General features: G+C 47.3%; 9 protein-coding genes across 9 annotated transcripts in view; 5 read left to right on the top strand and 4 right to left on the bottom strand.

Moving 5' to 3' along the window:
• BDZ99DRAFT_492085 (HET-domain-containing protein) overlaps nucleotides 1-432 on the top strand; it is a gene marked incomplete at both ends in the record, with an annotated part of 3322 nt that extends 2890 nt beyond the window's left edge. Inside the window, one exon of the mRNA XM_033723144.1 lies at nucleotides 11-432. Coding sequence (XP_033569615.1) covers nucleotides 11-432 — 422 coding nt within the window. The remainder of the gene's footprint in view (nucleotides 1-10) is intronic.
• Nucleotides 433-1143: 711 nt separating this feature from the next.
• On the bottom strand, nucleotides 1144-2074 carry BDZ99DRAFT_512448 (uncharacterized protein; the record flags this gene model as incomplete). Its single annotated transcript, XM_033724634.1, has 4 exons — nucleotides 1144-1329; nucleotides 1369-1459; nucleotides 1502-1802; nucleotides 2037-2074. 4 exons carry the CDS (start codon nucleotides 2072-2074, stop codon nucleotides 1184-1186), a joined length of 576 nt encoding a protein of 191 aa, XP_033569616.1. The 3' UTR covers nucleotides 1144-1183.
• A 7970-nt stretch (nucleotides 2075-10044) lies between these two features.
• On the top strand, nucleotides 10045-12013 carry BDZ99DRAFT_527376 (uncharacterized protein; the record flags this gene model as incomplete). The annotated part of the gene is made up of 2 exons (XM_033726253.1): nucleotides 10045-10162; nucleotides 11658-12013. 2 exons carry the CDS (start codon nucleotides 10045-10047, stop codon nucleotides 12011-12013), a joined length of 474 nt encoding a protein of 157 aa, XP_033569617.1.
• Nucleotides 12014-12616: 603 nt separating this feature from the next.
• Nucleotides 12617-12808, top strand: BDZ99DRAFT_401362 (uncharacterized protein; the record flags this gene model as incomplete). Its single annotated transcript, XM_033716224.1, has 1 exon — nucleotides 12617-12808. One exon carries the CDS (start codon nucleotides 12617-12619, stop codon nucleotides 12806-12808), a length of 192 nt encoding a protein of 63 aa, XP_033569618.1.
• Nucleotides 12809-14552: 1744 nt separating this feature from the next.
• On the bottom strand, nucleotides 14553-15636 carry BDZ99DRAFT_512449 (ras-domain-containing protein; the record flags this gene model as incomplete). Its single annotated transcript, XM_033724635.1, has 4 exons — nucleotides 15442-15636; nucleotides 15295-15390; nucleotides 14748-15251; nucleotides 14553-14588 (listed from the first exon to the last, which is right to left on the bottom strand). The coding sequence occupies exons 1-4, from the start codon at nucleotides 15517-15519 to the stop codon at nucleotides 14553-14555; spliced, it is 714 nt and encodes a 237-aa protein (XP_033569619.1). The 5' UTR covers nucleotides 15520-15636.
• Nucleotides 15637-15844: 208 nt separating this feature from the next.
• Nucleotides 15845-16623, bottom strand: BDZ99DRAFT_551032 (uncharacterized protein; the record flags this gene model as incomplete). The annotated part of the gene is made up of 1 exon (XM_033727006.1): nucleotides 15845-16623. The coding sequence occupies one exon, from the start codon at nucleotides 16621-16623 to the stop codon at nucleotides 16183-16185; it is 441 nt and encodes a 146-aa protein (XP_033569620.1). The 3' UTR covers nucleotides 15845-16182.
• A 4610-nt stretch (nucleotides 16624-21233) lies between these two features.
• Nucleotides 21234-23702, bottom strand: BDZ99DRAFT_551038 (FabD/lysophospholipase-like protein; the record flags this gene model as incomplete). Its single annotated transcript, XM_033727007.1, has 4 exons — nucleotides 21234-22302; nucleotides 22428-22818; nucleotides 22873-23406; nucleotides 23456-23702. Coding segments are annotated over 4 exons (2121 nt in total), but the record flags the coding sequence as incomplete, so codon positions are not given.
• Nucleotides 23703-25272: 1570 nt separating this feature from the next.
• BDZ99DRAFT_337225 (uncharacterized protein) lies at nucleotides 25273-25551 on the top strand (the record flags this gene model as incomplete). Its single annotated transcript, XM_033714311.1, has 1 exon — nucleotides 25273-25551. A coding segment is annotated over one exon (279 nt), but the record flags the coding sequence as incomplete, so codon positions are not given.
• A 380-nt stretch (nucleotides 25552-25931) lies between these two features.
• On the top strand, nucleotides 25932-26654 carry BDZ99DRAFT_401309 (DNase I-like protein; the record flags this gene model as incomplete). The annotated part of the gene is made up of 1 exon (XM_033716219.1): nucleotides 25932-26654. A coding segment is annotated over one exon (723 nt), but the record flags the coding sequence as incomplete, so codon positions are not given.
• Between the last annotated feature and the right edge of the window lie 185 nt (nucleotides 26655-26839).

A 26839-nucleotide genomic window follows, 5' to 3' on the forward strand; every position in this document is an offset into this window, starting at 1 on the left:
AACCGACGAGCGCTGGAGGGGAGGGAGAAGGCGCTGGGGAAAGAGCATCCCAACACGCTAACGAGCGTAAGCAACCTAGCGTTGGTGCTGCAATACCAGGGGAAGTACGAGCAGGCTGAAGACATGAACCGACGAGCGCTGGAGGGGAGCGAGAAGGCGCTGGGGAAAGAGCATCCCGACACGCTGACGAGCGTCTACTGCCTGGCGTACTTGCTACACCAGCGGCAGCAGTATAAAGATGCATCACCACTCTACCAGAGAGCCTGCGCTGGCTATCAAGAGAAGCTTGGACCAGATCATCCAACTACTCAAGCATGTATGGATCATTACTCTTCGCTTCAACGGCTATGGAAGTTAGAGGCTTTAGGAAGCAAGAGTAACGTATCCATAGATGTAAGAGGTGATAGTATACACTCGCTATCCACATCTTAAAACATAGTGCAATCTACTGCTCTAAAGCCTACAAGAATTTCAAAGCGACAAAGAATATTTTAAAAGCTGGGTTGGAAGTAAAGGGACTGCGTCAAGATCGAAGGGGCGATGGCTAATACCTAGACTGCTTGCTGCGACAGTAGGAGTCCTACGCAGTTAGTAGCGGAGATACGTTTAGCCGGGGTCCGCAGTTCATTTCTCAGCGCAATTCGGGTGCGCAGCTTCGCTCAACGTGCTCTGCAGTTTGCGTGAGCTAGCATGGAGGGCGGCCGGCCCGTTCCGACCACGCCCTTGTAAATTGGCGAATTTAGAGGGTTAAGTGGGTTGACCAGAGGCATGACTAAGGTTGAGTTGAATCGCAAGGCTGCGGGGCTAAGGTGGGCCAGCTTGCCAAGACTCCGCACAGCCACAGGCTTAGGCTTGCTTGACTAACATAATAAATTACATCTATTTCCACGCTCTCACTCAGCAGAGGGGGCCGCCCGGCTAGTTTGGCTATCCTAGCCAAGCTAGCCGGCCGTGCACAGTGCACCGGCTGCATGCAGATGTTGAACTGTGTGTGGATTGGGCAACAGAAGCCTCCGTAGGCCGTGCCAGCCAGCTGTAGAGCAAGCTCATGGTGTTGAGGGCGCATCGGCGAGGCCGCCAAGGCCTCGCACGAGCCGCAGCCGCTCAATGCAAACCGTGAGGTTGCTCAGCTGTACGCACGCACCGAAGGAGACCTCCCAAACAAGTGCCCAAACCCGTGGAGCTAAAAAGGGGTGGTATAAGGAAGGGGGGTTCCGGTAAGGAACTGGTGGTTGAGCCGGAGTAGGATAGTTGGGTTGGTTGTAAAGTAGAGCCTGAAGGCGTCTGACGTCCAGCGGCCAAGCGTCTGCACCTGGCTATTAAGGGCGCCTCCGTTGTGAGCATGCTAGGCCGCTCCTTTGCAGAAACTATAGCCTAAGTAGCCCTCTAGGTTAACGCCAAGCTGCGTAAGCTGCAATAAGAGTCGGCGCAGGAATATTGTGCGGTTGAAGGGCGACCTCTAGAAGCGGAATAGCGGTGCTAAGGGTGGCTAGCTATCAACACTAAGGAGCCTCTTGAGCGCTCGTACCGGGCAGGCGTTGTCGCTTATGCGTGATAGAAGAATCTGCACGCCCTTGTGGGCTATATTAGTTTTACTGCGGCTAAGGCGGAGCATAGCGTAGTCGGCCGCTATACAGACGTTGCTGCGGGTAAGCCTGGTATTAATAAAGGTCCTCTTATTAATAAGATCTTTCTTTTTATAGGTAAACTCGCTAAGCCTAAGGAAGCCGGCAAAAGCTACCCGGCACGCGGCTAAGAAGTTAAGGTTGTCAGCGGCTAGCTGCTCTAGTGCGTCTATGCATCTAGATAGCCCTGTAATTATAGCCTTCGAGATTAGGTGGCGGGCGCGCGATGCTGGCTGCGGGAATAGCCTTCTCCCGCCGTCTACTAGGCGCTTAACGTGCTTATTTTTAAATACCTCCAACGGTAGCCTGCGGTTAATATGCACGGAGCGCAGCGCAGAAAGGCCTATTATTATAGAGCTAGGCCGGAGTTGTTTATATATAGACAACCCGAATAGGCGTGCAGTAACCCACCTCGCCAGCAAGTCCGCTAAGGCCGGCCAGGCTTGCATCTTATTAAGGGCACAGATCTGCTTATAGCTATTCTGCAGGGACTTATAGAACTGCCTTATGCCTGCTGCTAGGCCGTTCTATAGCAGCTTAAGGTGCGCGTTGTTAAAATAGGGTGTCTGCTTGCGGAACCTGCGCGGCGGCTTAAGGCCGGTAAGTTCTTCTACTGCGGGCAGATGTTAGCAACGCGTTTAATATCTAGGCGGGAGAGGGCGTCTGCTAGTGCGTTGTTTTCGGAGGAGAGCTATGTCGGTAGCAGGTTAATATCGCGGGCGGCGGTAAGTAGCAGCAGCTGTTTAAGCGGTGCGTCCGCGGCGCCTTTAATATAGCCCTTCTGTAGGCCCTAAAGCGCGGTAGTGCTATTAGTATATAGCACGGCTGTATAGCTATACTACTAGTAGAAGAAAAGCTAAAAAGCTTTAAAAATTGCCTGCACCTCTTTAATATTAATATAGTTATCGGCGGCTGCGCCTTTAATAGCTATTATTGCGGCTTAGGTTTCTAATAGGGCTTTGGTATAGGCTCGCCACCCGGTTTAAACTATAGAGGATTTAAAGTAGAATAGGCTAAGGCTAATATTAGATATATTAGTAATAATATATACTATTAGCCTAGCGGTGTTATTTAGGAATTAGACTCTATTAAAGTTTAGAAGTAGGTCTTTCTACTATAGCAGGTCTGCTATAAGTTCTGCTAGAATACGGCAATATATAAACTGCTTATAATAGGGTAGGAAAGCTTAAATAAAATTAAATAGAGGGCGTAGCTGCAACCTGCTAAGTATTATAACTTAAGTATAGAAGTTAAAAAAGCCCGCTAATAACTAGGCTTACTAGAGCAATATACTCTAGGCTTATAGTGCGGCTATAACTTTACTATATATATAGTCTATCTTACTCTAAGGCAGCCTGGCCTCTATAGCAACGCTATTAATTTCTATACCTAGAATATTAAGGCAGGTGCCGTGTTTATCCTTCTTATTATTTAGTAGAACGCCTAGCCGGTTTATAGTAGCTGTATAAATAGTACTAAACTACTATAAGCGCGCTAGGTGCTCTATAGCAAAGGCTGCTATAATAATAATAAAGTTATTAAGGTAGTAGTATACTAACTACTTATTAAGGCTGGCGTTAAAAATCTAGTGCAGTTCTTCTATAAATAGATTAAATAGAAAGGGCGCTGTAGAGAGGCTAAAAAGGAGGCAGCGCTCTATATATATAGAGCCTAGCTACTTAAAGCCTAGCAGGTGCTAATTATAAGGGGCTACTAGTACCTTATAGAAGGTATTTTTAATATTTTATTTTACTAGTAGGCAGCCCGCCCTAGCTTTAATAATATAGTTGTAGATTTTATTAAGCTTAAGGTATATAAAAAAGGCCTAGTAGCGCAGGATCTAGTTATTAACGCTTTTTCCGCAAGGATATAAGAAGTTATAAATACGTTTCCAGCCGCTATTATACTTTAGTATAAGGCCTAGAGGTAAAATAAAAGTTATTTATAGTAATACTATTCGGACTCTATATAGGGCTAAATTAACTTCTAGCTTTATAGTAATAATATTAGGCTTCTTAATAGGGTGGTTCGGGCTGCTCTTAAGTGCTGGCGGGCCTATATAGCCTACCTATACGCCGAATATAATAATATCCGGAAGTAGAAAGCCTAGCTTGCCTGGGTAGGCTATAAGTAGTAATACCTACTTAGCTACTATAAGTAGTAATAGTAAGTTAACTATTAGAGGCCTATTTATATTAATAATATTAAATAGCGTAAGTATATTTAGCCGCTTTAGTAGCAGGCTTATTAGCCTTAGTAGTAGTATATCCGCTGTTAGTAAGGGTGTTATTTATAAGGCCTGCTCCGCGTTTTATTTCTTTTTTATATATTTTATAGTACGGTGGTTTTTACTATACTTAGTATAGGTATAGTTATAGTAGCAGCTGCGCTAGTTATATATACTGTCCTTAGTATAGTTAGCGCAATCTATACCTGCTTTATTAGGCTCTATAGCTTTATCTAACCGCCTTTTATTAGGGGCCGCTGCGGCTTTAAATAGCAGGGCAGATAGGGTTATAAAGTTTATTATAAAGTACTAGTTAATATATATATATAGCTAGGCTATTTAATTGCTAGCTAAGAGCTTATTTAAATCTATTATACGTTAATACTAATAGATTGTAAACAGGAGGACGGCCTTCTGCTATAAATAGATATTAGTATAGTTAATAACCTGCTAGTAGAAGGCTACTATTTCTATAGTAATAATAAGGTGCCCTAGGTAGAGGCGGGCGATAATTTAGGTATATATAAGGAAGCAGTAGAACTATACTGCGGGCGTAAGGCTAAAGATTTTTATTTTATCTCTGCTTAGGGTATTAACTATTAGCTTATTATAAAGCAATAGCTAGTACTTCCGCGCCTGCTGCAGTAATATTAGGTAGTTAAAGGGCTTAAATTAGTAGTTAAAGATATAGAGTAGGTAGGCCTGTTAGATACCTGGAAATCTATTAATAATAGATAAAACAGTAAGCGGAACCTTACCTATATCTTTGCTAGGCTCCGGCCCTAGGTTAGAATACTTGCGGCAGAGGGCTAACTTAGGCAACTCTTCGCCCAGGCGCTTAAAGTTATTAGCAGCGGCCTCTGCAGACTTAACTTATACTATATAATAGCAATTATATAGCTTAGCGGGTATACTACTAAGTATATACTAGGGCAGAAATCCGGGCCCTAATAAGGTTAGGGTCTAGGCACCCTTTAATAGTATAAATGCACCGCTTTAGGTTATAATAGCGACGGGTAAGAGAGCGTTAAGTTGCTATATAAGAGGGGGCCCGATAGTAATTATAGGTTATATAAGGCGTGCAGCTAATATAGGTTAGTAGATAGGATAAATAGAATAAAGGTAGAAATAAGGCTCTACTACTGCGTGAAATATTATAGTAATAGAGGCTTAAACAACTCTATATAAAGACTAATATAGAGTTAAGGCCTGCGGATAATATAGAGTTTTCGTTCTTCTATTACAGTTACGTGTCCGCGTAAAATAGACTATATCTATCTATTTCCACGCTCTTACTTAGTAAAGGGGGCCGCCCGGCTAGTTTAGCTATTCTAGCTAAGCTAGCCGGCCGTATATAGTGCACCGGCTATATATAAATATTAAACTATATATAAATTAGGTAATAAAAGCCTCTATAGGCTGTGCTAGCTAGCTATAAAGTAAGCTTATAATATTAAAAGCGTATTAGTAAGGCCGCTAAGGCTTTATATAAGCCGCAGCCGCTTAATATAAACTATAAAATTGCTTAGCTATATACACGCACTAAAAAAGACCTTTTAAATAAGTGCCTAAACCTATAGAGCTAAAAAGGGGTAGTATAAAAAAAAGGGGTTCCGGTAAAGAACTAGTAGTTAAGCCGGAGTAGAATAGTTAGGTTAGTTGTAAAATAGAGCCTAAAGGCGTTTAATATCCAGTAGCTAAGCGTCTATACCTAGCTATTAAGGGCGCCTCTATTATAAGTATACTAGGCCGCTTTTTTATAGAAACTATAGCCTAAATAGCCCTTTAGGTTAACGCTAAGCTATATAAGCTATAATAAAAGTTAGTATAGGAATATTATACAGTTAAAGAGCGACTTCTAGAAGTAGAATAGCAGTGCTAAGGGTAGCTAGCTATTAATACTAAGAAGCCTCTTAAGCGCTTATACCGGGCAGGCGTTATTGCTTATATATAATAAAAGAATCTGCACGCCCTTATAGGCTATATTAGTTTTACTGCGGCTAAGGTAGAGTATAGTATAGTCGGCCGCTATATAGATATTACTGCGGGTAAGCCTAGTATTAATAAAAGTCCTTTTATTAATAAAATCTTTCTTTTTATAGGTAAACTTACTAAGCCTAAAAAAGCCGGCAAAAGCTACCCGGCACGCGGCTAAAAAGTTAAGGTTATTAGCAGCTAGCTGCTCTAGTGCGTTTATATATCTAAATAGCCCTGTAATTATAGCCTTTAAAATTAGGTAGCGGGTGCGCAATACTAGCTGCAGGAATAGCCTTCTCCTGCTATTTACTAGGCGCTTAATATACTTATTCTTAAATACCTCTAATAGTAGCCTGCAGTTAATATATATAGAGCGCAGCGCAGAAAGGCCTATTATTATAGAGCTGGGCCGGAGTTGTTTATATATAAACAACCTAAATAGGTATATAGTAACCTACCTTACTAGTAAGTTTACTAAGGCCGGCTAGGCTTATATTTTATTAAGGGTATAGATCTACTTATAGCTGTTTTACAGGGACTTATAGAACTACTTTATACCTACTACTAGGCCGTTCTATAGCAGCTTAAGGTGCGCGTTATTAAAATAGGGTATCTACTTACGAAACCCGCGCAGCAGCTTAAGGCCGGCAAGTTCTTCTACTGCAGGCAGATATTAGCAACGCGTTTAATATCTAGGCGGGAAAGGGCGTCTGCTAGTGCGTTATTTTTAGAGGAGAGCTATATTAGTAGCAGGTTAATATCGCGGGCGGCGGTAAGTAGCAGCAGCTATTTAAGCAGTATATCCGCGGCGCCTTTAATATAGCCCTTCTATAGGCCCTAGAGCGCAGTAGTGCTGTTAGTATATAGTATAGCTATATAGCTATACTACTAGTAGAAGAAAAGCTAAAAAGCTTTAAAAATTACCTGCACCTCTTTAATATTAATATAGTTATTAGCGGCTGCGCCTTTAATAGCTATTATTGCGGCTTAGGTTTCTAACAGGGCTTTAGTATAGGCTTGCTACCTGGTTTAAACTATAGAGGATTTAAAGTAGAATAGGCTAAGGCTAATATTAAATATATTAGTAATAATATATACTATTAGCCTAGCAGTATTATTTAGGAATTAGACTCTATTAAAGTTTAGAAGTAGGTTTTTCTACTATAGCAGGTCTGCTATAAGTTCTACTAAAATACAGCAATATATAGACTGCTTATAATAGGGTAGAAAAGCTTAGATAAAATTAAATAGAGGGCGTAGCTATAACCTGCTAAGTATTATAACTTAAGCGCAGAAGTTAAAAAAGCCTGCTAATAACTAGGCTTACTAAAGTAATATACTCTAGGCTTATAGTACGGCTATAACTTTACTATATATATAGTTTATTTTACTCTAGGGCAGCCTGGCCTCTATAGTAATACTGTTAATTTCTATACCTAGAATATTAAGGCAGGTACTATATTTATTCTTCTTATTATTTAGCAGGACGCCTAGCCGGTTTATAGTAGCTGTATAGATAGTGCTAAACTACTATAAGCGCGCTAGGTGCTCTATAGCAGGGGCTGCTATAATAATAATAAAGTTATTAAAGTAGTAGTATACTAACTACTTATTAAGGCTGGCGTTAAAAATCTAGTGCAGTTTTTCTATAAATAGATTAAATAGAAAGGGCGCTATAGAAAGGCTAAAGGGGAGGCAGCGCTCTATATATATAGAGCCTAGCTACTTAAAGCCTAGCAGGTGCTAATTATAAGGGGCTACTAGTACCTTATAAAAAGTGTTCTTAATATTTTATTTTACTAGTAGGCAGCCCGCCCTAGCTTTAATAATGCAGTTATAGATTTTATTAAGCTTAAGGTATATAAAAAAGGCCTAGTAGCGCAGGATTTAGTTATTAACGCCCTTTTTATAAGAATATAAAAGGTTATAGATATATCTCTAGCTGCTGTTATACTTTAGTATAAGGCCTAGAGGTAAAATAAAAGTTATCTATAGTAATGCTATTCGGACTCTATATAGGGCTAAATTAACTTCTAGCTTTATAGTAATAATATCGGGCTCCTTAATAGAGTGGTTTAGGCTGCTTTTAAGTGCTAGCGGGCCTATATAGCCTACCTATGCGCCGAATATAATAATATCCGGAAGTAGAAAGCCTAGCTTGCCCGGGTAGGCTATAAGCAGTAACGCCTACTCGGCTACTATAAGCGGCGACAGCGAGTTAACTATTAGAGGCCTATTTATATTAATAATATTAAATAGTATAAGCGTGTTTAGCTACTTTAGTAGCAGGCTTATTAGCTTTAGTAGCGGTGCATCCGCTGTTAGTAAGGGCGTTATTTATAAGGCCTGCTCTGTATTTTTTTTTTTTTTCGTATACTTTATAGTGCGGTGGTTCTTACTATACTTAGTATAGGTATAGTTATAGTAGCAGCTGCGCCAGTTATATACGCTATCCTTAGTATAGTTAGCGCAATCTATACCTGCCTTATTAGGCTCTATAGCCCTATCTAACCGCCTTTTATCGGGGGCCGCTGCAGCTTTAGATAGCGGGGCAGATAGGGTTATAAAGTTTATTATAAAGTACTAGTCGACGTATATACGTGGCTAGGCTATCTAATTACTAGCCGAGAGCTTATTTAAATCTATTATACGTTAATACTAATAGATTATAAACAGGAGGACAGCCTCCTGCTATAAATAGATGTTAGCATAGTTAATAACCTGCTAGTAGAAGGCTACTATTTCTATAGCAATAATAAGGTGCCCTGGGTGGAGGCGGGCAATAATTTAGGTATATATAAGGAAGCAGTAGGACTATACTGCGGGCGTAAGGCTAAAGATCTTTATCTTATCTCTGCTTAGGGTATTAACTATTAGCTTATTGCGGAGCAACAGCTAGTGCTTCCGCGCCTGCCGCAGCAATATTAGGTGGTCGAGGGGCTTAAATTAGTGGTTGAAGATGCGGAGTAGGTGGGCCTGTTGGATGCCTGGAAATCTATTAACAATAGATAAGACAGTAAGCGGAACCTCACCTATATCTTTGCTGGGCTCCGGCCCCAGATTGGAGCGCTTGCGGCGGAGGGCTAGCTCGGGCAACTCTTCGCCCAGGCGCTTAAGGTTGTTAGCAGCGGCCTCTGCAGACTTAACTTGTGCCATATAATAGCAATTGTGTAGCTTAGCGGGCATGCCACTAAGTATGTGCTGGGGCAGAAATCCGGGCCCCGATGAGGTCGGGGTCTGGGCACCCTCTGACGGTGTAGATGCACCGCTTTAGGTTATAATAGCGACGGGCGAGGGAGCGTTGAGTTGCTATATAGGGGGGGGCCCGATGGCAATCGTAGGTTGTACAAGGCGTGCAGCTGATGCAGGTTAGTAGATGGGATGAATAGAATAAAGGTAGAAACAAGGCTCTACTGCTGCGTGAGATATCGTGGCGATGGAGGCTCGAACAACTCTATACAAAGGCTGATGCGGAGTTGAGGCCTGCGGACGATGCGGAGTTTTCGTTCTCCTATCGCGGTCACGTGTCCGCGTAAAATAGACCATATCCATATATATAAGCTCGGAAGATTGCGGGTTTATAGGTACCAGCTACCCAGCCTATGTTGACTTAGGACTTAAACACTCACAAAACGTTACTTATAATAACTCCACGTTTTACGCCAGACCTAGTGCTATTGTACAAACGCCGGGTGCTTTTTATACACGCGATCCGCCAACTTAAACAGGGTGTATGAGTTAATAGAGACGCATAAACTGTTGTGCGATGAAAGATTCGGATATGGGCAAAAGAGTTTAATACCTCGTTGAAGTGATGTTGTTGTAGCAGTAATTGGAGAAAAGAACAGAACCCGTGAGCGGCATAAGTCAGCAGCGCCGTATGCGAATTCCAGAAGTTCGCAAATGGTATATGCACGTGATGTTGCCTAAGTCAGCAGTGTTATTTGCGAACTCCAGGAGTTCGCAAATGCCACAGACACGTGATGTTGTCTAAGTTAGAAAATCCTAACATTGCATATAAAAATAGTTGTCCTCTAAGGCTGGGGTTTCTTGCTAGTTACACCCAGTATTAAAACTACGTGCTATTTGCGACTCCAGGAGTTCGCAAATGGCACAGACACGTGATGTGGCCTGAGTCAGCAGTGCCATTTGCGAACTCCAGGAGTTCGCAAATGTCACAGACACGTGACGCGTCGCTGTTTGTGAATTATAGAAATGCTGAGAATTGCGAAGGCGAAGCGTCCGATCACCAAAAAGCGTATCTGTGGCTACTGCCCATATCTGACATATCGGGCTCTCCTCTATCTGCACCCGACACATGGCGAGATCATTGGTCAGCTGGCTCCAACCTCCGCGACTTGGCCCAAAGCTCCAGTGATTGGAACAGCTTGTGGATGGCAGCGAGATAAAGAGTCTATTAACAATCGGCATTCCTGCAAATGAGATATATTAAAATACTAAAGCACCATTCTAAAATCGGACAACTCGATGCGAGAGCTTCTGAGTTTGAGGGCGCATGAAGAAGAATCCGCCACGAGATATCGGAATACAAGGTCCCCATTGAGTTCCGGGTAGAAACAGAGTCCTATATCTACAGCCAGGACGTTCCTACAGACACAGCACAAGAGGCAATTGAAAATTTTGCCAAAATTGTCGAGTGCTGCCCGCGCCTACAATATCTTAGAATTGCTGTCCTTACAGACTTTGCCTTTCCAGGCGATGCCAAACTGCCAATTAACCTGATCGATAGAGTCCTATTTTCGCCTGCGATTACACTTACGGAACTCCGACTAACTTAGTTAGGATTAGTTTGCCACTACTCGAGAGCGGGTCACGAAAGACTTTCAATATCGGCTGTCTTAAGGTCTTGCGCCTCGACTACTGCTTCGAGGGTTTCCGGCTACATGATCACCAACGAGCACACGAGGATGAAGACTCAAAACAAAGCTACTTCTCTAATCGAGTTTTCATTCGCTGAAGAGTATGGTCGATCTGACGTTATAGCGTCTGCACGCTCGAGCTTAGGGTTATTTCTGGCCTCCTTCTCTGGCCTGCGTCACCTAGCCGTCCTTACCAACCCGGTGTATGAGCATCTATACGGTCCACGCCGAGCATTCCTGCATTTCGATCTATTCAGCTCCCATGCAGAGACACTGCAAGTGCTATTAATTGGATCGAGGAACACCGATTACCCTTCCGAAGAAGTTGCTCTTATTAGCAAGCACTGCACTAAGCTCGAGCAACTTGGGATTCCATGGAAGCTCGAGGGTCCTGATATCTGGTGGGCAGGTGGGTGTGTTTGACGAAACTATGGTACAAGATCATGATCTGTGTCAACTTCAAAACTTGCGTACATTGCGTTTCACATCAGAGTGTGGCGGTCAGTTGGGTGTACAGGAAGGTGCCCGCTCGTATCTATTGGCACTTGTGAAACATGGGAGCAATATAGCGTGTATAGATGGTATATTGGCCAAGTTATCTAGAAAATAATCGAAGAGAAGATCATGTATGCTGAATTGCGCCCAATGCTGATGGACAAATCAATCCCAAGCGACGATGGGGAAGGCCAAATTTCAATCAACTCCCAGATGATGATGATCCTAGAATTAGTTGAAGCGAAGCAAGCGGGCCTATGAAGCACAGATGACCTTGACAAATTCCCTTTTGGTCTCAAGATTATCTACTAACTTATACCCCGCGATCTATTTCGAAGGGAAAAATGCGAACAGAAATGGAAGATTGCATGAGGCTGAAGCAAGAGTTTCCATCTCTTATCTGTGGTAGGTACATTATCTCAACAAAGTGATGAGACACTCTAACTTTTGCAGGATTCGACCTCGTCGGAGCTGAAGATAGAGGCAACCCAACTGCATTCTACCTGGATGAGTTGAGGTGGTTTTCCCAGACCTGCGACGAGCGCAAATCAGAAATTCCTTACTTGTCTCACGCGGGTGAGACACTGCTGGACACCGCCAGGTCCAGCGAGCCTGCCCAGTCCAATTTGTTTGATGCGGTCCTGCTAAAGTCCAAACGCATTGGGCACGGATTCTCTCTCGTCAAGTGCTATTTTGGACTAGCGTGCTGGTTGGGCGGACCCGTGCAGCTTCAGCGCGAGGCGCGCACATCATCCTCCTTCAATACTCTCCTACTCTCCTACACTACTTTGCGCCAGCGGCCTCTATGATGACAGAGCACCAAGCTTTGCTTCATTTTGTGAGGAGGCATCGTTTGACTTCACGTAACATTCCTGTACCCTTCCAAGTAACCACCGCTTGTCTTGGTATTCTGCGACCAACATACTACCGCAGGCAATAGTGGCGGAGAGACAGTGGTCTGTCTCATAGAAATGCGATGATTGCTTTTCGCGGCCGAAGAGGCCTGCTCATCCTTCTTCTGTTGTACCGGAAACTGACTTGGGGTCTAGGTTAGCACGAGGGAGAGGATGTTATATCAAGCAGTTACGCCCGACGCGGCTGACAGGTCCTTCCTCGTTGCCTTACCGGCTCTCATTCCATTCTCACCAGTTGCCTTCCTGCACGTTTTCTTGCGTCTTCCTGCGCCCTGAGTTCTTAGGCATTGGTCGAACCGCCAGACTGTCCAACCAATCTCCTTTTGTTCTACCCCCATCCCAAACCTCTGGTTCGCATCTTGCTCGCAACTCGAAAGCAGATTAGCAGTCTCCAGACCAACAGACCTCCACAATGGGGACATTGACTTTGTACAAGTCCGTGGTGCTCGGGGACAGTGGCGTCGGGAAGACAGCTTTGACCACTAACTGTATTCCTAGATGTGTCTGAACCGCTTCTACGAAGACTACGACGCGACCATCGGGGACTCATACCGCAAGGAGGTGGAGATTGATCAACAGTCATATATGCTGGAAGTGCTTGACACCGCAGGTCAAGAAGAATACATTGCGCTACGAGACCGTTGGATACGAGACGGCGAGGGCTTCGTGCGGCATACCGCGTCGATCTGATGATAGAATCCATTGCTTGAGGCTCTCTTCTTGTGCAGGTGTAAGACGGCGATTCGATGCGATAGAATCGCGTTTTGGTTTGATGCCCTTGGCGCGTAGCCGGGCGGTGCTCCGGGGCACGTCGTACGTGCTTGTTGCTTTTCGGAAACTTGTAATTTGGCCTTGCTTGTACGCTTAAATAGCTAGATCAATTCTGCCCTCTTTAAAGAGGTCTTCTCGTTGTTATAGTATAGGCATTGAGGCAGTAGTTGAGTAACGCGTCGCGTTTCTACGATTTTTGATGGGGTGGCGTAAGAAGGGCAAAGGATCAGTGAGGAAAGCATGAGTTGTATTGAGGTGCTAACGAGTGGCTATATAGTGAAGAGAGACCAGGGGTTGCAGGCAGCAACCGTGGCAAACAACAGGTGAACCTTGTCCAGCTGAGACGCGTAGGCAGACGTGCGTAGGAGTATTCTAACTGGCTGCCACCAGATTAATGCAAAGTCATTGGAAAATCATGCTCTTGACTCCTCTTTCTTTAAAGCGCTATGTGTTGAGGTCCCGCCGAATAAAGATCTAGTTCTTTGAGCACACTTAGCTTGCAACGTAACGCTTCTTCTGTAGATGAAATAGGGAACAATCTTCATTGGTGTAGCTTTTTACCGCCAAGCCGAAGACCTTTCATCCCACCCCAAGCGAAAAAGCCCTATCTCCAAACGAAACGTCCGATCTTCTCACGATAGGGGTCTCGTTGGTAAAAAAGTTACATTCAGGTGAACCTTCACCAGCCAGCTTGTAGTCCAGAAATCGAAAAACCATCTTTCCAGAAAGACTTTGGGTTTGGGGAATCTGCTACCGGTAGCTGGCAGCGGAAAGTTACTTTGCCACGAATCGCCTGCTATTATTGTGAAGTCCGATTAAATCAAGACAGCAAGTGCTTTAGGACTCGAGAGCAATAGATGAACGGCATGACAGACCAAGATGTAGTTTGGAGTTATGTTACATTTGAGCCTATTTTCGAGCTCCCATAACATTAAAGGCCCCTTAGAAATGCACCTTGCTTTCTAATATAAAGAAGCAATTTCTTTATAAACGTGACCATCTTCTTTCCTAACGGCTGTCTATCTATCCCAATGCATTCATACGAGATCTCCAAGTTTCGAAAACAATACAACTCCTACCTCTATATGTGGAACAAAGATAGTACACAGCTTAAGGCGGACGATTTTAGGAATCTCCTCGACTGTATGGAGCGTCTTCTCTTATATCTTGAAGAATGGGAGAGTAAGGGGCTATTGCTCCCTACTGCGTAGCAAGTGGTGCCTTTTAGATTTTGCTAAACTAGCTAACATGTTTAAGCGATAGTGACGGTCTATCACCACTACCGGAGGAAGAAGAAGAAGAAAAAGAAGAAGAGAGCGACGAAATATATGAAGATACGAAAGGGAACTAGATATCTATTATACAAGACTGAAGCGCTGCGGCACGTATCTCTATTCCACTAAACGCCTAACTGTCCGCAACCTCAACTCTATCGGAAATTGAGCGCATTCCGTCATCTGTATAGTGTCGTGAAGTACCCCAAAGATGAAAATAGAAAGCGACCAATCGTTGAGAACTGGATACATCGTCTTGATGAGATCGATTGCGCTAGCGTCTTCGAGATATCTATCTGTAAGGGCTTTTCCCAAGTAGATGATATACCCTCTTTACTTATACCACACCATCTTCCTTGTATAGGAAGAATTCTGGCAAAGATAAGCATTTAGGTATAATCGCCTCGTAGTACTGTTGCAGAGGACTGGAGAAAATGGCCGCAACGTGATTGAAGATACCAATGTCTGCATGACGGTAATCGTACATGGTGATAAGCGTACCGGTAACGGGCTTTTCGCGGCCTGGTACTCTTACAACTTCCCCTCTGTCTCCGATCTTACACGTTGCACTGGGACTAACTTACACACTTTGTGTTATTCCCACTCCCATGCTTTCCCTGTTGGTTTCGAGGATACCCTGCGCCATAATTACCGTAACCATATCCTTGAACTTTTCTCTTCAAATTGTCTGCCCGCGATGACTTGTTGCCCTGGCCGCAAGGCTGTTGGCGTTGTCGCCTCAGCTGCCGCACGACATCGTAGAAGGCCTTCTCAACATTCACGCAATTTTTCGCGGAAGCCTCCACAAAGTCGTATCCTAGCGAGCGAGCGAGCGCACTGCCTTCTTGGGTCGAGACTTCACGTTCTGTCACTCTGTTGCACTTGTTACCCACTAGCATGACAGGCGCCGGGCCGAAAGCAGACCCGTTCGATGATGCGCTTGGTGGCGAGCCGGGGTATATTGGTGATCCGGATAGCGATGATTCTTTGACCCGCTGAATTTGGTGGTGAAATTCTTGGATGCGTGTAAAGGACGGCCGAGACGAGATGCTATAGATCAGCACAAAGCCCTCGCCGTCCCGTATCCACTCTCAGCGCGATGTATTCTTCTTGGCCTGCCGTGTCAAGCACTTCCAGCGTGCATGACTGGGAATCAATCTGCACTTGCTTGCGGTACGAGTCCTCGATGGTCGGGTCGTATGTTTCGACAAAGTGGTTCAGGCATAGCTAGAAATACAGTTAGCGATTGACATTTAACACGATGTGGAAGGAGCCCACCTGGATAGTCAAAGCTGTCTTCCCGACGCCACCGTCCCCGAGCACCACGAGCTTGTACAAAGGTATTTTCCCCGCCATGATGGAGAGGTGTTCGTCCAGAGACTGCTAAGCCACTTTTGAGTTGTGGGAAAGATGCGAACCAGAGGTTTGGGATGGGCGTAGAACGATTGGAGTCGCTGTGACTGAAGGCAAACGTGCATCCGGGCGTAACTAGCTCTATATATTACTATGTCGGTCCTCTCCATGCCACCGTGCACACGTCCCCGAGGGTTTAAAGTGGCTGAGGATCTTTCAAGCCTAAGCGAGCGGTATCACATCCGACAGGCTGCAGTACGGGATTGGGGTAAAGGAGAGGGTGCGTTTTCGTGAACCGCATCATAGCTTCCTGGCTAATGCTCCAACCGACAGCTTAGTTGAAGGAAAGTTCATACCGGATGCTGCAGAACGGTGGCGACACCTGTAGTTATGCAGTTCGGCCTCAATGATTGGGAATACATCCTCAATAGACGGTTCTTTGGTGGCGGCTACCTCCTTTTTCTTGAACTCGCGGAAGCGATCTTCACAAGTCGTCACAGAGAGTGGAGACGCTCAAAGTTCTTGTGGCCTAAATCACGGAGCACATCATCGCCGCCAGCATAGACTCGCGTGGCCTCCTGAATCTACAAGTTCGTGCGATGAACTTACTCGGACAAAGCCTTCCGCCGTGTAATGTGTGGAACATCTTAAACACCTCTATTTGACTTAATGACCTCTTTGGGCCTGTTCGTGCCTTCTGAGATCATAGGGATCCGCGAAGCTCTTGGGGCATATCCGGCACTTGTAAGGTTTCTTGCCACTGTGGGTCAATTTGTGCCTTCTGAGAGTAGAGGGATCCGCGAAGCTCTTGGGGCACATCTGGCACTTGTAAGGTTTCTTGCCACTGTGGGTCAGTTCGTGCCTACTGAGAGTAGAGGGATGCGCGAAGCTCTTGGAGCACTCCTGGCACTTGTGAGGTTTCTGGCCAGTGTGGGTCCGTTTGTGAAATCTGAGAGCAGAGTGATCCGCGAAGCTCTTGCCGCACGTTTGGCACTCTGGTCTGCCTTGGCTATCTCCTGGATCGACTCCGTTCAGCTCTTCCTCGCCAGTGTGGGGCCGTTCGTGCTTTCTAAGAGCAGAGGGATCTGCGAAGCTCTTGGGGCACATCTGGGACTTGTAAAATTTCTTGCTAAGTAGGTCCACGTTGAGTATGGCTGAGTCGGTTTGCGCTATTGAGTTGTTTGGATCCATGTGGAGTATGGTTGGGTTAATGTGCGCCATCGAGTTGTTTGGATCCATGTGGAGTACGGTTGGGTTAATGTGCGCTATCGAGTTGTTTGGATCTATGTCAAATATGGCTAGGTGCACATCGAGTATGGTTGGGCCAAACGAGGATTTTGGTAGAATAGTGGGGCAATTGACCGGGTAACTGTCCTTCGGAGGAGGGTCGAAAAGTAGGTTGGGGTCCTGTAAAGGCTGCATCAAGTCTGTCGAGGATAGATTGGCGTCCCCCCATCTGCGAACAAGTCCGTAGTAGGTTTCGATGGTTTTAATGGAGGTAGGCAATGACTTCGGTGGACTTGGTTCAGGTGCCAGCAGGCGGTGTGGATTGGACTTCCTCGTATAGCCGGTTCGATCTCTGGTTCGAGGTGTTGTTGGGTTTGTCTTTGGCAATCTCGAAGGTGATGGTAGTTTCTGTGTAGATATTAGGTGACGGTTATGCAGGCCGCTTTGCGTGGGCTTCGTCGTTCGAGGCATCCTGCGGAGATCGGTTCCGATGAGGGTAGTCTTCGAAGAGTGTACGACGAATTGATGCAGCATGCTCAGGGGTTCAGGGGTCCTGTAGTGCACGGGAAAGAACCAGTCTCTGCAGAGCCGTAATTACCTCGGAAAGGAAGTTCGATCCATTATCGGTTGTAAATGCGGCTGGAGGGCCGTACTGGCAGTAGATACGTTCATAGATGAATGTCGCTATGGTCTCGGTGTGCGCGTTAAGCAGCGCGGCAGCTTCTGGCCAACCCGTAGCGTAATCGATGGCAGTGATGACCCACCTGTTCCCGTGGATTGATCGCGGCAATCTCCCGATCAAATCAATGCCCCGTCCATCGAACGGATCTCGATCCTTGACCCGATGGAATGTCGGTTCTCGTATGATCTTCCCTCTGCACTAGCTGGCAGGAGGTACACTCATGGGCGTATTCGTTCGCATCTCGACTCATCGCCGGCCACCATCCATAGGCTTGAAGCGCTTCCTGCATGTCACGGTACGTGAAATGGCCTAGCTGATGCGTCTTCTCGAGAGTGGCTCGACGGAAGGGCGGTGCGATATACGGTACAGTATTCTCTAGAGTGTAAAGATCTCCATCAGGTTCATAAGAGCGATGGCGTAGTTCTCCTTTAAGTATAGCAAAGTTCCGACACAATGACGGGTGGATTCTTCGGCAGCGTAGCCGGTGTCGTTTCAGTTCAGCCTCCGACGGTTGTTCGGAGAGAGTCGGCTTGAGGCCCGTTATGAGGAACCTCTTCAGATCTTCAATATACTCCATATCAGGATCCTCGTCCTCGTGGAGGGTAGCGAGGCGGTCTCGGGCGAAATCAGGGCGCCTACTGATCGCGACCGGCACCGTCGCTAAAGCTCCTGAGCGGTACTGAATTATGGGGTTATATTGCTGGAAATCCTCAATCCATCGAGCGAGCCTCGGAGAGGCTTTCTTCGTGGTTTGTAGATATTGTAACGAGTGATGATCGGTCACAATTGTTAAGTTCTTCTCTTGAATATAGTGTTGCCAAACCCGCAACGCTTCCTTGATGGTCAAGAGTTCTTTCTTATGCACTGGATAATTTAATTCGGCCTTATTAAGCTTCCAACCATCGAACGCGATAGGGTGCCACTCGCCGTCGTCGCCTTGTTGAAGGAGGACCATACCGATAGCAAAATCGGATGCGTCTGTTTCAATCCGAAAGGGCTTCGACCAGTCGATAAGGGCAAGTACAGGGCGTTCGATGAGCTTTCGCTTCAGAGTGTCGAAAGCTAATTGACAGCCAACGTTCCACGTAATAGTTCTGTACTTCTGCTTGCGCTTAAGGGCGTCGCTCTCCTTTAGGAGCTCGTGGAGGGGTGCCGAAATGCGAGCGAAGTGCTGTATGAACTTGCGATAGTACGTCTCAAGACCGAGGAACTGTCGGACTTCGTGGACGTTGTTAGGGACCGGCCATTTGCGTATGGCGTCCAGTTTGTTGGTCATTGGCTTCACGGTACCGTGGGAAACCACATGGCCACAGAACTCAATGGTATCTTGTGCGATCGAGCATTTGTCGGTTTTAGCAAACAGTTGCTCCTTCTTAAGGGCTTCGAATAGCAATCGGAGGTGGTCATAATGCTCTTCTAATGTTTCCGAAAACACTACGATGTCGTCCATATAGACGAGCATGAAGCGACGTAGGTACGGCCGCAAGGTGTCGTTCATAATAGCTTGGAAAGTGGCTGGAGCATTGCATAGGCCAAAAGACATGACCAGGGATTCAAATTTCCCTTCGATTGTATTGAAAGCCGTCTTATGGACATCCGATTGGTGGACGCGTAGTTGATGATAGCCCGAGGTCAAGTTGATCTTAGTAAAGTATCTTGCCTTTCCAAAAGACTGCAAGCAATCATCAATACGCGGCAGTGGGTAGGTATTCTTTTGGGTTACGAGATTGAGAGCTCGGTAATCGATGCACATTCGCCATTTGGCAGCTGGCGTAGGAAGGGCAGAGGATCAGTGAGGAAAGCATGAGTTGTATTGAGGTGCTAACGAGTGGCTATATAGTGAAGAGAGACCAGGGGTAGCAGGCAGCAACGGTGACAAAACAACAGGTGAACCTTGTCCAGCTGAGAAGTGAACCCTGTCCAGCTGAGACGCGTAGACAGATGTGCGTAGGAGCATTCTAACTGGCTGCCACCATTTGCCATTAGGCTTAGGAACAAAGAGAACCGGAGAGCCCCAGGCACTAACAGATTCTCGGATGAGGCCTTGCTGCAGCAACTCGTGGATCTGTCGGGTCTGTTCCTCCATTTGGTGATGGGAAAGGCGGTATGCGGCGTTGTTAACTGGCTTTGCATCGCCCGTGTCAATCGGATGGTCGTACCTGCGCTTGGGCGGCAGGATATTGGGTAGGACGTTCCGGAATTTCGATTTGTACTCATTAAGGAGCCCTCGAAGCTTCTTCTGCATAGCTGGAGGAGTGACATGGTCAACTAGCGGTAGAAGGTTCTCATCTTCTTGTTCCGAAGGAGGATCGGTTCCAGGCTGTAGTACGCGATCTGGCAATGGTTCATCGGAAATCTTAACAACACAAAGGTAGGCGGAATCAACTTCGTCAGCAGAGAGCCCTTTGTACTCCCGATAAGACATCGCGTTAGCGAACCCACGATGCTCTAACTCGGGGAGATTCAATTCAACAACAGGGTTCTGCGCGTCGAGTCGATGGGCAACCGGCTCAATCCTTGGGTTGCGGCTGACTTGTACTCGAAGCGTAACAGAGTTGGTAAAGAAGTCAATAATAGCTCGGTCAACCAGAACGGGGCCAAAGACGAGCAAGTCACGCCTTGTCCCTCCTTAAACAGAGGGAGGTTGGGATGATGGACGGATCTAGACGCAAATCGGACAAGCGGAGGATTTCAAGAAAGAGTCCTTCTAATTGGTCATTAATCATTGCCCTTGATAGCTAATTCCAGGCGACGCCGGGTGTTGTTAGCTTTTTAATGCCTATCACGTGACGCCAAGTCTGCCATTTGCGATCTCCTGGAGTTCGCAGCCCCAGCAGACCGATCATTGCACCTGGGCGCTGCTGCAACAGCCTCGGCTCGTACACACCTCCGCAGGGCGACGGGAGAGCTGTCACCCCCCAAATTATTAGGGGAAAAATCTAAATCTTTGGATCCAAGTTGACTTGTCCTTAAATAGACCGGGTTTAGACAGCTCTGCGTATTCAAATTTCAACATCTTGATGACCACCTGCATGGAGCCTGGACACAGCCTGACCACGACCATCCCGCTGCTATTTCCTTTTGCGAGCCGCGTATGTCCATCAAGCAACATGCTGGCCGCAGTCGGGGACTGAATCTAGCTCTTATCCCAGCGGTTTGGTCTGGCCTCTTCCAAGGTTCTGCCACCAATCATCCTTGGCACGCAACATGCTCTCTATCCGCCCCACAGAAAGAAAAAGTCCGTTGCTTTTGGAATAATATTGTTTTGTTGTGCTGTAAGTTAGTCGTATCATTAACCCGCACGTTGTCTCCGACGGTAGGCTGAGGCATCTTTTAGTCAGTCCTACCCGAAGCTTTCGCGGATAGACTATGGCAACAATGCTGCCACAACACTATTCCACCCCTACCGCTAGGCCTAATCATATCTTATTCGTTTCCACTACTGCCACACGCTGCATCACTCTCGCCGCACTCACTTATTCCACCTGTGGCTTAATTTCCACGCTAGTTCACCGAACGCATCTAGATGGCTCCGTGAATACACTGGCTAACGTCGTCCACCCATATACAGCCTAAGTTAACAGCCCTCTCTACAATCACAAATCCTTGACGCAACTAATCCCTCCTCCAAAATACGACATGCTTTCCATACTAAAAGGCGTCTATCGACGCCTTTCCGAATCTATCCAACCTCGGCACCACGTGGACTCCTCAAGGCGCATTGCTAGGCAAAGAAAGCGCAGGCCACGGAGAGAATTTCTCGATGAAAGAAGAGATAGCCTAGAGTTAGTTCTCCCTGACGCTATATTTGACTGATTAAACGTAAGGCAACCAATTCGAAGTGGAAGACATCTTATCACTCACTTATAAATTTCTAGTGCCTTAATCTTATATCATTTCAAGGTGGAGGCGCTGGGCGGCATTCTATCTATTTATCAAGGCAAAGCCTTTTTTTATTGCGGCTCTGTGAAAAACGCGCTTTACGTTTTTTGCAAGTACACAATGGCGTTGTCATGCGATGGTCTCTGAGTTGACTGTAGTCCGGCCGGCCAAACTCTAGATGTTGCTTTTGTTGTTGGCTAAACCAAGAAACGGGGTGTGAGAAGCCGCTTATTCTAGTTTCGAAAAGTCTGTTGAACCGTAGAGAAATCGAAATCACTTCGCTCGCATGGTATGCATCGAAGCGCACAGGCTTCTGGTAGTATAAACACTTGAAGCATATGCCAGGGTAACAAACGTTCCCCAGATTTAGGCTGGTATTTGTCGCAAACGTAGCATGCGGAAATTCCTCGAGCACTCGGTGGAGCAGAGCTTCAGGGTTCGGACTGCGACACCTAATGGTGCCGGAGCATTCAAGACGGCCTGTGTGGTATTCTGGGGGTTTGTCCAACTCGAAAAAGAATGAAGTCGCGAACAAGGCTCGCACAATGCTCTGAAAATCGAACGTCTGAAAAAGTACCGACAATGTCTGCTGCAGCCCGTCTAGTCTCTTGGCGTCATCTAACTCTGGCTCGTATTCAAGCGGGATGTTCACGCGAAAGTATTTACTCCTTACGTCCTCTTCAAGCCTGTTGATATGCTTATTCCAGTGGTTCTGACCGCTAAGTAGTGATTCAAATAAGCGTATAAGGCGCGTTACAAATCTATTCCTTAACCCTAGAGTGGTCTGTGGAATGAATGGCGATTCTGGCGGTTGAATAAAGCCTGTTCCAATTGATATCGTTAGGTCCGGACTACAGTCCCATATGATTCTAGATTCCCATTCGGCAGGGTCTATAGGATTGTTGTGTTGCCCTACACCTCCATCCTGCACAAAACCTAATTCTGGCACGAACTTGGCTGGGAAATAGGACAGTGCGGCACTCGTAGCTTGGGCTCTAACGCTCATATTAGCTCCCATGAACTGACCGTCATTGTATCTATTGCACTCGCTCTCACTCACGCTTCACAAACCCGAGTTTCATTATTGAAGTAATGCGGTCTAAAATAACGGTAACCTGACAAACTTTCAGCAGGCATCAGCGTTCTGGGGAGCTCCGTTGGCTTACCGCACTCCTTACGTCGGGTACCAACACCATTGTAATTAGACAGAATACATAATCTTGAATCGTCTACAGTAGTCGTTGTAACCGCAACTTTGGTGCCAGAAACCCGAGGCCTGTTAAACATCTTGTGTTCAGCACCAAAGGCTTCTTTGACGCACGCTTTTATCTCCACGCTACCGTACCGACTATCTGTAAGCCACGATCGGAGAAAGGCAATTATACGGGCACACAAAGATCCCCGGCATTTTCCACGAACTGGAAAGATTCGTTTAGCTAGCGTTGAGAACATCGATGCGGATTTATCAATTGAGCGTTGCGCCAAAGAGAGCATGAGTACAATAAGCCCACCTATTATGGGGCTCAGCAAGATAGCTAATTAGCGAGACTAAAGAGTCGACGTACCTGAGCTAGTCCCAAAAGCGAAATCAATGTCCTCTATTAAAGGATATGGCAGTCTTCTTTGTCGATCTAGCGCTTTTAAGGCTTCGAGGGAGATTATTGCGCGGATTCCACCGCCATCCAATGTTAGAAGCAGGGATCCTGCCGTCGGAGGTTTCAACTTGATGATCTGGTTTACTAACAAGCTGCAGATAATGCAACGTGCTACTTTATAGTGGTATTCCATTTTGGGTATAACACTGCCGAAAATGCATACGCAGGTATCGCAGAGAGAATGACCACACTTGAGAACATGCTCGGGTTTCTTTCGTAAACAAGAAAGGCAGGACTTAGTGGTCTTGAATTGGCACCACTGCACCTGGAAAGACTCTAAATGAGCTTTTCGGTACTCGTCTACCGCTAACCTGGGCATGCCTGCGAGTTTATCTTCCACCAATTGGCAGTAATTTTCTGCAGCGCGTGGGTCACACCGAGAGAGGAACACCGTGTGGCAGTGGATGCGGTACAACTGCTGAAAAAAGGCCCGTATTGGGAACACTGCCGTGTTAGTGGCAGTCTTGCGCATGTTTCTGGAGTCTGGACGTACAGTGCGTTCCAGGCGGCGATGCATCTAATGAGATAGCAGAAGCAATGAATGCCATAATGAATGTCCAAGAATGCTTGTTCAGTAACGAGATTTCTAGGAAAACTTTCAAGTGAGCTTGGAAGATGTGGTCAACGACATTGAGCTCTCGGGATGCAGAAATGAAGTCAAATTCCTCCGTATTTGAGACTGCTGTATGCTTGCACGCTATTTTAAAGAAGGCATTTAAATGGGCGGCTGAGAAGGAAAGCTGTTGCTCGATCCTGATTTGTTGGATATTATGGACCTCGAAGAGAATTGAATTTTTTAAGCGCAGAACATGCGTGGAAGTTGGGCCGGAGTTTGCGTCGTGTGTGATAATTTGTGCGCTCCTGTTATTAAGAGTACATGGGGACTCAGGTTGCAGCACTACAACCTAGGATCAACAACTCATATGCCAGAAAGCTACTCTCCGAACATCAGCTGTAGAGAACCCAGCTGAAATCTCAGCTGTAGAGAACCGAGCTGAAGCCTCAGCTGTGCAGGGCTCATCTGAACTTACTAGCGCGCCACCCTGGGGGTGGCCCCCTTCCTTCCCCTAGTATATATACAACTAGCTAGACGTCTATAGAAATCAGAGTTCACATCAATTTCAACCTGAGTTGGGGCCTTCAGTCTGAAGCTGACCCCTTTGCTGCCCATCGCTGGAGCTGTCGAATGGCATTTGATATACCATCAAAATCTTCGACAAATAAGCAAATAACATCGGCGAATAGAAAGAGAAGGCGAGCGAAGATGGTGTCTAATATCTCTCCTTCGTCAACGCTCGCAGTGTCTTCTATCCATTCAATTCTCTGTCTATAACTCTCACGGGATCAACAATCATGCCGCAAAGCAGCCAGGAACCTCAAACGGAAGGCCAGAAAGAGTCCCAAGGGGCTCCTAATGGCCTCTTCAGCTCTCAGCACCATCCACAGAGTGCACAAACTCCCGGTGGCGGTGGTGCAGGCGCGTCGCTCGACGCGTCCGCCCGCTCCCATCAAAACAACAACAACAACAAACCCGTCCAGAAGGACACCCTCTACACGAGCGAGCTGCTCGATGGCATTAAAGAAACAGCCACCATCTCGAAGACGCTCCGAACACTGCTTTCCTCCCCCTCCTGCGATGAGGCTGCTCTCCTCACCTTCCTCAACGGGCTCGAGCCCTTCCTCCAACGGACGACGACGAACCTCCGACACGCGGTCGATCAGGAAAGAGATGGAAAATGGCAGGACGAGGTGCTGCGCGAGCTCCGTGCTCTGAAGAACAAGGTGCCCCCCCCGGTACCAGGAAATAAGCCCTCCTGGGCAAGCATTGCAGCATCGGGCAATGGGACGGCAGCAGGGGCAGGCCTTGCAGCAAGAGGCCGGCCGGTGGGAGGCCCCCAGCTGGTTGTGCGCGTTGAAGACGCGGAAGATAAAGCAGCGATGAAGAACAAGTCCGCCCGTGAGCTGGTGGCCCAGCTACAGGCCGCTGGACCGCCAGACACAGGGGCAATTCGCGCCTGTCTGCCGCTCGAGAGCGGCGATGCTCGTATCACAGTCGACACGGAGGCGAACAAGGAGAAGTTGATGGAGAAGACGGCCTGGGTGCAGGTCCTGGGCAAGTCTGCCTCCGTGGTAAAGCCACCTACAATGGTCGAAGTGCGCATGGTGAGTGCACGACAAGAAGTGGGCACCCTGAGCTGGGTGGAGGAGGTGGAAATCGAGAACGGCCATATCGAGGGCCTCAGAATAACGAAGGCCGCGTGGAAGAACAAGAGGGCAATACTAACCCACCACAAGAAACACTCCTCTGCCATCCTAAGCATCAACACGGCGTGCACGGCGAATAGGCTCATAGAGAGGGGCATCGTTATTGGAGGAATCCTACACACAGTGGAGCGATACGAGGCAGCGTGCAGGGCCACACAATGCTACAAGTGCCAGAGCTATGGACACATCTCCACGCACTGCAGACGTGACCCTCGCTGCGGAGCGTGTGCAGGAAGCCACGACACAAGAGACTGCGAGTCGGAGGCGAGGAAGTGCGCCAACTGCAAGATGGAGCACCCAGCGTGGAGCGCCAACTGCAGCGTACGCAGCCAGGCACACCAAAAGGCGTTTAACGTCAAACACTCCCTAGGACAATTCTTTGAGGGGGACGGGAGAGGGGTGCCTGGTGCCGAGGGGCCCACCCCAATTATTGTACAAAAGAACGTCCCTCAGGCGTCAAGGAAGAGGGGGAGAGAGGTGTCAATAGAACTGCCGAGCCAGAGGCGAGCAGGGCCGGGGCGTCCGCCAGCGTTCGCAGTGGCAAAGGAAATGCAGAACCAGCCAAAGATCGTCACCATGCTACGCCCTCAAGGGGCCACGCAGGGGCCAATCACGCTGGATGACAACGCCATGCAGGAGTTGATCAGCTCGGGCACCTCTAGCGGGACAGATGCTGAATCGGAGGCCTCCAGTATGGAGTTGTAATGCCAACACACCGGAAAACAATCACCATAGTGCAATACAACGCCCACGCGTCCCGGGACACTGTCCTGGTAGAGTTCCTCCGGAGAATGGAAGAGACGGAGGACAGGCCAATGGTAATAGCAATCCAGGAACCATGGCGACCTCAAAGCAGAAACACTACTACGGCAACACCCTCCTACTACTTAGCACATGCGGACATCCCGGATGTACGCACATGCTTCTACATCAACAAAGAGATAGCCCTCTCCGACTGGGAAATCCAGGTACACTCAAAGGACCTATGCACGTTACTCCTGCGGCTACAGGACCGCACCGTGCAGATCCACAACCTGTATAACCCCCAGCCGAGAGGGCACACGGCGGAGCTCCCGGGGCTGTTTACCCCGGGGCACGAGCACATGCTCGTAGGCGACTTTAACCTCCATCACCCCCTGTGGGGCGGAGAGAGAGTTGTCGCGGTGGAAGACGAAGCAGCAGAGCTGGTTAGAGTGACCCGGGCAGCAGGACTGCAGCTGACCACAGAAAGAGGCATCGAAACGTGGCGAAGGAACCACCAGAGGACCACCATTGACCTCGCCTTCACGTCAAGATGGTTGACGGAACGGGTGCTACAATGCCAGATTAAGGACAGCTGGCATACGGACTCCGACCACTGGCCGGTGCTCACGGAGTTCGACATCCAACCCCCGGAGGCGATGGAACCCCCAGGCAGGCCGCTGTGGAAGAAGGCAGAGTGGGAGAAGGTACGCGAGGACCTCGTCCAACGGCTGCGGACCCTGGAGGGGCCGCAGCCACAGAATACGAGTGAGCTAGACCTTCTTACCGAACAGATCCACAAGGCCTGCCTAGACACAATCAAAGCCACAGTGCCGGAAGCACGGCCGTCGAAGCAAGCGCGAAGGGCGTG

The sequence above is a fragment of the Mytilinidion resinicola genome, assembly GCF_010093595.1.
Source record: "Mytilinidion resinicola strain CBS 304.34 unplaced genomic scaffold BDZ99scaffold_31, whole genome shotgun sequence".
In the NCBI taxonomy this organism is placed as follows: Eukaryota; Fungi; Ascomycota; class Dothideomycetes; order Mytilinidiales; family Mytilinidiaceae; genus Mytilinidion; species Mytilinidion resinicola.